The 11,444-nt window shown below is 42.3% G+C and overlaps 1 protein-coding gene across 4 annotated transcripts in view; it reads right to left on the bottom strand.

Annotated features, from left to right (window-relative positions):
- Window positions 1-3,384: 3,384 nt before the first annotated feature.
- LOC119406843 (copine-8) overlaps window positions 3,385-11,444 on the bottom strand; it is a 34,857-nt gene continuing 26,797 nt past the window's right edge. For 3 of the 4 annotated variants that reach the window (XM_049419657.1, XM_037673585.2, XM_037673586.2), the window contains one exon: window positions 7,274-10,380. In XM_049419657.1, the coding sequence (XP_049275614.1) occupies window positions 10,142-10,380 (239 nt within the window). In that variant the 3' untranslated portion in view covers window positions 7,274-10,141. Of the gene's footprint in view, window positions 3,574-7,273; window positions 10,381-11,444 lie in introns of those variants that run through there. The other variant, XM_049419658.1, reaches the window with a different exon arrangement.

Below are 11,444 nucleotides of genomic sequence, written 5' to 3'. Positions count from 1 at the left end.
ATTTATGGTGTGCTCCACTTGCAAGGACGCGTTAACATCGGCCAAGGTGCCCGTGATGAACGGAACTTTAGGTCGACTCATGCGCTGCTTCGCATGCCCACATGGTTCCCTTGGAAGATGGTGTAATTTTCTATAATTTTTTATTTGCTCGTGGCGATCCATGCACGTGAAACCGCCGGGAATTCGGCAATTTCGAGATAAAAGATCCAGCTAGGGGAAAATATGAAAAATAGCAAAATAGAAATATGTATATATTTTTTCCAGTACCGCGACAGCGAGGCTAAACTTTTAACGAGGCGTCCAGTATCACATGCTGTGCGTGATACTGGATGCCATCGGGAAGAACGAGCACACTAATTGCCTCAACACAGCACCATGCGTATACGACAACGAAACAGCAGATGAAATTAATAGCAAACGCCATGCATCACAACTCCGAGAGGACATTCTACATAGAGTTTTTCTCGTGGGGTGCCTCAACCTGGTGGTGCTCATCTCGAGAACATTGTGGCTTCTCTTTCCTGATCTCACCTTTCGCTCGCCTCAATGCTGCACCGTGTTTCGTTATGGGTTGCAGGGATGAACGTCCATCTCGAAGAAAAACAGTGTTACTAATGCCCACTTATATTTTGCGACTGACCTTAGTCCTATACAGCTTTTGATGCCAGTTGAAGCTGAAGTAGCAGCAGTGAATGAAGGAAAGAAGGAAAGAAGGTGACTTTTCAAGGGCTCGTTTTTCTTTGTTAGACACAATATTAATGAGCACTAACAGACAATAATGCCAAGGAAAGTATAGGGGGTGTTATTTGTAGTAATTAGAATATAAATGTGAAGAAAGTGGACGAAAAGATAACTTGCCGCCATGGTCAGCTGCCGGCTCGTAGAAAGATCACGTGCTACGTGATGCCAACAGGCAGAAAAAAGAGTGTTCCACACTTGCCGCCATGGCAGCGATCGGCGCTGACCAACACTCCTAGGTTAAAATACACATATATACCCCCATAAAGTGGACGAGAGGATGACCGCCACCGTAGCTCAGTGGTAGAGCATCGGACGCGTCATTCGAAGCTCACAGGTTCGGTCCCTGCCGGCGGCAAGTTATCTTTTCGTCCACTTTACTTTCTTCACATTTATATTCTAATTACTACAAATAACACCCCCTATACTTTCCTTGCCATTATTGTCTGTTAGTTCTCATTAATATTCAGTAGCAGTGAAGAATGATAGCAACTTTTTAACATCACTGTGACATTTCTTGTTTTTCCTTACAACTTCACCTGAAGTGTACATTCTAGAATTCAACTTTTTTTGCTCTGATTACAGACAGACAAAAACTTGAGGTTTTAGACCTTTCATGCATTGATAGCACTTATTGTGTCAGAGAACGCCACATCAGAATGAGGAAATATCATCTGTACCATGAGTACAGTCCAACAAAGACCAACCGCTTCTATGCTTTGGCTGGTGCTCAGCAATGGCAATTGAGATTTTGTTTACGGAAGACATGCAACAAGTCATAAGTGTCAACAACGGGGAGGCAGTGGGGCTCATTAGGATCTAGCAACCACTGCACTTTCAAAACAATGTACACCCGCATCCAGTGCATACAAGTTCTTCTGTTAGAACAAGATTCGGTGAAAATATTGCTGAAGGCATGTGGTTGAGCAAAAGCAGTTTCCAAAGGCCGCTTTTCCTTTGGATCCGCCCTTGCCATTACGAGGAAGGCAAGACTACAATTATTTGTGCACCTCAATTTCATTAGGAGATTCTAAAAAATTGTGCCTTCATAGTACATTGCTTGAATGACTGCTGGTGTACTATCTGCACAGGTTGGCCACAGCCAGGCAACACAAGATTTTAAACACCCACGTCAAAACTTTTTTTAAAATAAATCATCACTTTAGCCACATTTTCCATTGTTAGATACAATTCTTAAAGTTGTGTACTACTGGCCCATTGCATGCAAGTACTGAATCACTGCAGACAACTAAAGTTGGAGCAAGATGTTGAGGATCCATGCTTGTTCACATAAAAAGCAGCAAATACAGCAGGCTTCCATTGAAATCAACCTAGTTTTGCCAAATTTTCAAATGTGAGAAACAATGTGTAAAGATTTAATTGGTTTCTCATTAATTCAACTGAGGAAATAATTACTATGCTAAGCATGAACAGCTGATTCTGTAAAGGCAAAGTTTCACTTCCACCAGTGACATCAGAGGTAATCTGCCTTTAGTCCCTTCAACCCAGGCAAATTTTCCTTTTGTCTGAATGAATGAATGAATGAATGAATGACACCTGAAACTCAGTTCAGCTTTAGATTTGGAGGATGCACTACATGAAAAGCAAATGGTGCATAGGCGGAGAGAGTTTTCATATATATATATATATATATATATATATATATATATATATATATATATATATATATATATATATATATATATATATATATATATATATATATGGGGGGGGGAGAGTCAGACTTCCACATTAAAGAATTTAGTATAACGACATCGCAATATCATCATGAATATCTCTAGTGGGAGACTCCAGATTTATTTTTTAATTTACACAAAGACGTTGATCCACCGCTTAAAGAAGTACTGACATGAATTTTAAAATTTTTCGGGTTGTTGCTCTAAATGAAAGCACGGGTGTCGAAAACCCTAAAAAGAGTGTCGTGGTGCCTGGGGATGCATTGCATATATTTTTAATACCGCTTCTTTCAACCAGCAGTTTCGGTTTCGGTTTCGAGAGGGCGGCTTCATAGTGACGTGTCAAGTCTGCCCGTGACGTCACGGGCAGACTGCAACCCACGAAATATGCACCTGCTGTCCTTTGCTGTCAGTCGAACGTGGTTCATGATGAGTGAACTGTCGTCCAGTACCTCCGACAGCGATTTCTGTGATTTAGGCCGCATGCAGAACCCAGACTTCGCAAACCAAGTGAGCTGACTTGAAACGTCATAGGGCTCTCCATGCGGTGAAGCTGCCTTGCAGATGCTGGGAGATGAAAACTTTAAAATCAAACTTAAATATTTATACGTGTTTCCCGGATGTGGTGTGGGGACAGCGTTAACACTACATGCCAAGGAAACCAAAAATGTCCGTTTTGCTGCACTTCAAAATCGTGTCAGTACTCCTTTAACACTTGGCACAAAGCGAAAAAGGCCGCATAGGCTGCTACTCGCAGACTGCATCACATAAAATCGATTCCCACTCTGCGTGGGATCTGCCGAATTTTTTTATTGATATGCTTTACTCACTTTGTTCTTATAACATGTATCAGACAGGAGAGAGTATAGGCTAATGCTGGCACTGGAAGCTTTACTTATGCCAGTGAATTCAATTTAAGATAGCCAAAAATAATTCTCGGATGGTAGCAAATCCATTTACTACCACACCTTGTTTGAAGGTGCGGTTGCAAGTTTTTCCGCCAGAAGTTGTTTTCTGGACGAGCATTTGAGTTGCTCTTCGGTCACCGAACTGGTAGTACAACCCTTTGCTGACTATCAAAAATACGTACCATCTTTTCTCGGCACTTTTATAGGCAGGTATGTCGATGGGTACCCATCTGTAGACAACGAAGAAATGACGCATTTTTTTTTGTTGGCGAGCAAGTCTGTGCAAAAGCATTCACTGACTGTGTCGGGAATGCTTTGTATTCTCACAAGCATTTTTGTTTCCTGAAGACCAGTAGCTACGCGGTTCAAGACTTCTTTTAACTTGTCAGCGGTCTCTTCGGTTGTTTATCGACGCACAACCTGCACATGCAAATCCGTTTGAAGGGCATCTTTGACTGAATGTTTGTCTTGTCACTGGCCCACGATCCGAATTTTAAAAGCCTGAAGTGAAAAAGAAGTGGGCATAAACAGTCCCCTGTGAAAAAGCCGCGAGACAAGATGGTCAACAGTCCGTTTTCAATGGACACGGACCTAAGTCAAGGTCTTAAAATATATCCTGCCCCGGCGCCGGGGGCGTTTTGCCCCCCATTGAATCCATGCGGGGGGGTGGAGGCCTGAGCCCCCCCTGTACTCTTTGCTTGTGAAATGGTGTTTCTATGGACAGAAACACCATTTCATAGGCGGTGAGTACGGGAGGCCTCGGGCCTCCCCCCCTCACCCCCACCCAGCATTGCATGCAGATGTGAAAACCTGCAGTGGTGATGCCATGGCAACAATAATTTAGGAGGCCTTTCAAGTTTCTCGTATTTAATTGGACAACAGAGTCCGAGGGCCACAAAAACCAGCTGTTTCGCACGTGACACAGTTTACAATGCCCTGATAACATTGTAGTGTTTTCTTTTTTTTTTTACATGAAGACATCGAAGAACTTTTGAGCAAGCTAGACAACATGTCAGCATTTGCGTCAGTACACAGATCTGCACACTACTTACAAGCAACAAAAATAATGAATAGCTTAAGTATACAAACGAACATTTCATTTTATGCAAATACATTTAATAAGTGTGTCCCTTTATATCCTGTTTCATTTATTATTTCTTACCATGAATACTTAGACATACAAGAATTAGCAAATTTTCAGCTCTGTAGATCACTTCCTTTAAAATTAACACATATTCACGGTCTCTCATCTTAACAAGAGTATATTGTTTATACAATTTACAACTTTTTTTATTTACAATTCATCTTCACTACGACAGCACAGATAGAACAGTAAAGAAAACAACAGGATACATGCAAAAGTTGTATTCTCTCAAATTGTAGTCATTGAGAGTACTTTTAATTGTTTTGTGCCCATGCTGCCTTGCGAGAATGTAACTGGCCCATCTATGGATTGTGCTGAGCTGTCAAGCAGTGCATGTCAGAGCCAGTAGAGCACATTTGACAGTGAATTAATGAGCTAGAGGATCACCTCATTATGAAAAATAACGTTAAGCACTAGATTGCACCAATCAAAGCCTGGATAGCATGACTGGGTTCAGAGACAGGTATGCTCAAAGCTGCATCACCTGTTTTACCTTCTCATCAATAAATTAACTGACTGCATGTGAGTGATTATTAAAAAAGGCAATTAACTGACAGTAGGCATTACCGAGAAAAAAAGTAGCAGATTAACGCCAATAACTGTAATGAAATATAAGTAATTATAGAAAACGGCAGTTCTAGCCTTGAAGAAGACAAGTCCACTTGTCGAAACATCGGCTCGAGCACCCACCCCCTGTTTACGGATCACAAGTAATTACAGGTAATTTATCTAGCAACACTGTAATGAAGAGAACAATATCAGCGCAGGCCTACGTTGGTGCAACGACTGGAAATACTTTTAGGGTGCTCAACTAAAGGCCAACTGCAACAAAATTCATTAAGAGTGAATAGTAGGCAAGACAGCAGCACAGTTTGCTCCTTCAAAACTTCAGCAGACAACACCTGGTGATTGTTGCATTGAGCAACCACCAGGTGTTGCATAGGTCCAGGCATCCGGCAGTGCCCTCTTATCTCGGAGGTCATGCATAGCAACCATGCACCTTTCTAGATCATACCCATGTTGTATGTCATTCTCGGCAAGCAGTGGTAATGGTGCCACTTTTATCAGTTTTGGCATCAAAAACGTCCCTTTCTGTGAGCTTTTTCTGATGCATCAGCTCATATTCTAAATGTAAAAGTTTGCATGGAGTCCTTCTTTATATATATAAACTCTCAGAAACTAGGCTTTTTATGTAGTCTAAAATTTTGTTGCAGTAGGCCTTCAGGTAAAACACACTCTCATGGGTTCGCTTCCTTTGAGACAACATAATGAAGCTGTACAAAGCATCAAAAGTTGCTATGCTAGGCATAACTGCACGTACATACGTGAAAAAAATAGCTTGTTGCAAAAATCGAATGGATTGGTATGAAAATATGCAACGAAAGCAACGAAAACAAGTGTCACGAAAGGCAGTGCTACAACAGAACATTGTGGAGCAGATTTACGTTAGTTTGAGTTGAAGCAACGAAGTTTTTGATCAATTCTTACTTTGAAAGGCCCTGGCCAGCACCTACATACCTCTATTGACCAAAACATTTGATACATTGATCCTGAATTTGGCTATCAGTAGATAATACAATTCTGACTGGTTGGCATTGAGCCCAATCATGATCCCAAAGGCTGCCTGTCTTGGTGGCACTCGGGGGCGATTAGCACATCAAGCACACTCCTGCTGAATGTGCCTGTTTTTGGCCTGCCTGCCGAAGATTTCCATATTGAAACAGTTCCTTGCAGTGTTTGCCTTTAGAGCTGCTGCTGTGGCTCAGTGGCTACAGTGCTTGGCTGCTGACCTGAAAGATGCAGGTTTGATCCCGGCCGCGGTGGTCACATTTTGATGGAGGAGAAATGCTAGAGGGCTGTGTACTGTGTGATTTCAGTGCACGTTGAGGAACCCCAAATTATCCGTAGTCCAGAGGACCACAACAACATCCGTCATAGCTCGAGTCACTTTGGGACCTTAAACGCCATAAACCAACTAACCAGTATTTGACTTTAGCACCAGGATAACCAGGATAACGGTACTAATGATTTTTAATGTAGTGTCGCAACCAAATCAATAAAAAAAAAAAAACAAATAAACACTGTACCTTAAAGCATTTATTTATTTTTCTAAGAAAACTGATTTGACCATTGCCTGCACTGTGCAAATGTATACAAAAGCCAAACTAAATTCACGACTGGATCCCACAAAAGCTAGCCTAGCCAGCATCATCACTGCTGCCATCAAAAGATGATGACAAAACAAGTTCCCACGTAACATTACAATGACAACATGCTACTTTCGGTCTTTCATAACAAAAGCTCATTCAAAAGATTTCAAGGGGCGTGCGAATAATAGTCTTTGAAGCCAAGTCACACAGAAATTGAACAGTTCTAGATGCAGATTAAAATGAATACTAGCTTGTGATTAACATACAGTCATTTGAGCATAATTATCGAACAATTTTGGCATCCTAATACTTGGCATGGGGACCTTTATTTGCCATGTTTAATTAATGTGTGGTAATTATGAGATAAATAAAAAATGAATAAAAGTGGATGAAAAAAATTAACTCGTTGCTACTGGAGACAGAGACCACAACCTTCACATTATTATGCGTGCAATGCTCTACAGTGGCGGCCATTTGCCTGTCCACTTTTTTGGCTATTTCTGTATGTGTATTCTGGGAATGTTCACTCATGGCCATGGCAGCAAATGTGAAACATTTTTTTTCTTTTCGTTAGATGGTGTCGTGTGGTGTGTGATTAATAACTAGAGGTATCAAACCTGCCAGGCTGAGAACCCATATGTCTTCCTTGGCTTCATTATCTGCTGGCATCCATGGCCCCCTTTTCATTCTTATTTGAAATAACGCGTCCAACCAACATTTCATTGCAAATGACTGTATTTAGCAAGAAAAGTGTGGCTTGCATCAGCTGTGAATGGGATGGAACATAACATTTTTACATCAATTTCATGGTTGATCGTGTATGGTTGGCAACATTTGAAAGATATTTGAAATGTATTAGAAAAATATTATGACCTAATGAGCGACTAGTGTTCTCTTTGGGAATGAAAATCAAATAGTGGCCATTTGATTTAAAGACCAAATCAAACAACACAACGTTCTATTCATTATTTAGAAGTTTCCAATACTCACTCAACCTCAGGTGTTTTATGTGCTAAGTTAATAATAATAGTTGCTGGGGTTTTACGTGCCAAACCACTATATGATTATGAGCCACACCATAATTTCGACCACCTGGTGTTCTTCAACGTGCACCGACATTGCACATTACATGGGCCTCTAACATTTTGCCGCCATGTCTTTCGGCTCAGCAGCCAAACACCCTAAGCACTAGGCCAGCTCGGCGGCTACATGCTAAGCTAGTGGCAACAAGTTGCACCCTGTCTTCAGCCTTATGGAGAACTGTATGCATCAAAGGACAAATTAGTGATATAGTGTCTAGCATGCGTGGGCCATCATACTGTTTTCAGACAATGCAGAGTTATTTCAAAAATGCAAAATATGAAATGCACAGCATTGAGGACAGCATGCTGTAGCTCATCGGCAGCAATAATGTGACAGCGATAGACTACAAGCCATGGGCGTCGGCAGGGGGGTGCAAATGAGGCACTTGCCCCACCGGCACTTGCTCACACCCAAGCTACACCAGCCGCGATGCAACAGAGGTTTGCACCCTCCAAGACAAAATCCTGCTGACACTCTTGCTTCAAGCATTAATAAACCGACATTACGTGAAGGTAAGGTTTGCCGGTTTCATCGTTTTACAATTGCCAGAATCAGAGGCATGCTTCTTTCTTTTTGTAGACAATTGGGTTCGCTTGTGATTTCCACTTTGTTCAGGAGCTTTAAAGGTGTTTCTACTTCAGTTTTCTGCTTTGAACGCCTAAAAACTAAATGCACGTTTAATGTTTGGCCATGTTGGAATTGGACAAATACTCCCAAATGAAGCAGCATTGTACTTGGGCACTTCCTTGACCTCTTCATTCAACCGAACAGATAAATAAACCTATTTCATCGGGGTTGACTACATGGAAGCATATGTGCCATGCTTTTAGGCCTTTGCTCAATGAGGCACAAAAGATGTAACAAAGTAACAAAGTCATATTGCTCCTATACACAGCACACTTCATAAATAGTAGCTTGGATAGTTTGTAAATAGCAATAAAACTCTCAAAACATCAGCCTGGTGAAATCACTGATCAACAATGGCATCATTTCTGGTCACAGTGTCCAAGAGACCACATAAAATGTCAACAGTCAACATAAAACCTGTAACACAATTAAAATTTTCACTTATGTACAGAACAAAATGCAGATTAAGTGTGACACGTTGGCACAATCACCATAAATGCCACCAGAATATTATCAGTGTATTCAGCATTTTCCATCCTGCTGTTATGCTCTGGTGCATTTCCAGCGGCTTATGCTACTTCACCCTAGCACCTGTCTCAAGTGCAAGAGCTTCACCATGGAATATGTGCCAACACTACATGCTGTTGAGAACTTTACTTCTTTGCTCTTTTTCTACTATCAGTGTCTCAGAACTGAAGCTGGCATAACCTTCAAGGAGCTTCTAGCTTTCAAAAACGTTGAAGATGTGTAGTAGAAATTGAGAGCCAACAGGGAGAAAACGATTCACATGTTCATCAGTGCACTGTGCTCTGTAACTCAGCACAAGGATTAACAGAAAACTTGAAGGTAGTCATTAAGAAAGTCAAGCTTAAGAAAATAAGACTGAAATTATTCAATCAATATGAACAGATGTATTCCCTCTGAAGGGGCACTTAAGCATTCTTTCAAGTAATCATCAAATGACTCCAGTATCGAAGTGTATTACCCCACGAATCAACTGATGCAAAAATGTTTTGAATCCGTGAAGTACTAGCAGAGTTACAGGGACTGGTCGTGCGCTCTCAGTGCTTTTTCTCCTCTCTCGTCCAGCTACACAGGGGAGGCAAGAAGCTACATCAGTGTGCATCGCGAAACACGTTCACTCACCTCTAGTGTGATTCCGGTGTGCACTGATGTTGCTACAGTGTAACTTTAGCCCACTATAGAGTGCAGAAATAAGACGTGGCAGCACCCCATGGCAAGAAGCACATCTGATCCAAATGCTGCTCTTGATTTATTTGTAGCTATCGGCCAATAGCAGCAATCTGCTAAATTATGAAATAGAGCTACCGCCTGCAGTTTCGAAGAGAGTGAGAACGAGCCTCTATCTGAAGAGAGGGCACTCGAGAATGTGGTAAGTTTGCACCCTGCTTGTAAACTCTACGTGCCACGTATGACCACAAAACTTGGCTGAGGTGTTCATAGCAGTGTTTGCTGATTGTAAGATGTGTTTTGACACCAAGCTCAAGGGGTCGTTCATGACCCCTTTAAAAAAGCTGTGTACGATCACAACAGTGCAGACAGCCAGCTGTGAGGTCAGTCTAAATTTAACAGTTGTCCCAGCCAAATATCAACAATCACAGGATGATAAGCCGTGTTTCGGCTCCCAAAAAAAACAGCGTTATGATCATATGAAGCACACAGCTGTACATGAATTTGGCATGCGCATAAATGAGGGCAAATGCTGGCAGTGTCAAATTGTACAGTCACCACGAACAATGCAACATGCACGCAGAGACGCACATACAGAGGAGCTTAAGACTGGCCCTGTGGTATTGCAATCGGACCAGGTTTGATGTTGTGCTTCGTCATGTAGTCTGTGACCTGTCTGGGAACTTCAGCCAGAACTTCCTTCGCAAGCTGGGCCTGGTTCCTCTGCCAAGAGCCACCACCCTCGAGGAACTTGCGAAAGGGCACGAACTGGACTATGTCCCTGTCAGCGCGGCGGCCATCTGAACTCAGCTGAGCAACATCCCCATCCAGGACTTCCATGGCTGAAAACAATGAAGGAATGGTGGATCCTCTAACTCCCTATTTTATTCCTTCTCAGCCAGTTTGCGGTCATGCCAGCATTTTCACACCTGACTCTCTGCTTCACCACCCTCTCCTAATAACAACCAGAGTTCTTCAATCATACCAGTTGTGAAACTGTTCCGAAACCCGGACATGCTTATGGACAAATTTGTGGAGGATGGCAATCTAATACGCCACCTGGGAGCGATGACAGAAAACACACACCGCCATGATCGCTGCAGCCTTCGCTGTCATTGCTCAAGTTTCCACAGCAAGAAATAGTAGTACTTTCAAGAAAGTTTGAATAGTTCTATGGCCATGGTATCATCTGCAAAATGTAAGCTGCAAACATAAACATACTGCTCACCTCATCGATGTGGCATCGCTCACGGGCCTGTGTAACACAACACACAAAAATGCCCTTTGTTAGCTTCTTTTTACGCGAACAGGTGGCACTACAATCAGCAGGCCTCTGTGATTTCAGCCAAAGGCATGTCCAGAGTTTGACACATGGAGCCTATACGGAGTTTTGCAACTTGTATGATTGAAGAACTCCGATCCCAACAATCAACCACTCTGTCGTTTCCTTCTGCACTTTATTACAACAACGGGCTGCCCCCGGCCCGCCCGTCGAATCTTGCACGGTACTGTTAAATGGCTGACTGTATGCAGCAGCTCTTTCGTGCCAGCACGTGCAGGCAACCAGGCAATGTCATCAAATTGAGAAAGCAAAAGTTGCAAAACACAGTCAGAGGCATACTACGGTGGATGTGGTCAGCTCCCAGCAATGCAACGCAAAAGCAGTGTCTCAGTGTTGCCAATACTGCATATCAACATACGCAGCGAAACCTTGCACCTGAAGCATTCACTATGGCATTTCATGGCACAAGACACACAATACTTTAATTACTTCTCTGCAAGCTTTGAAAAAGACACCTTTCAAAGAAGAGGAAAATGAAGTCACATTAATGGACGTGTTCAACTTAAATACCAAGTCTGCATTTACTCACATGGGAAGTCGCAGGTTTGTAGAAAGGTGCTTTCT

This window comes from Rhipicephalus sanguineus, chromosome 10 (assembly GCF_013339695.2).
Source record: "Rhipicephalus sanguineus isolate Rsan-2018 chromosome 10, BIME_Rsan_1.4, whole genome shotgun sequence".
Lineage (NCBI taxonomy): Eukaryota > Metazoa > Arthropoda > Arachnida > Ixodida > Ixodidae > Rhipicephalus > Rhipicephalus sanguineus.
The sequence above is the reverse complement of the archived record's forward strand: the minus strand, read 5'-3'. Positions and strand labels throughout refer to the sequence as shown.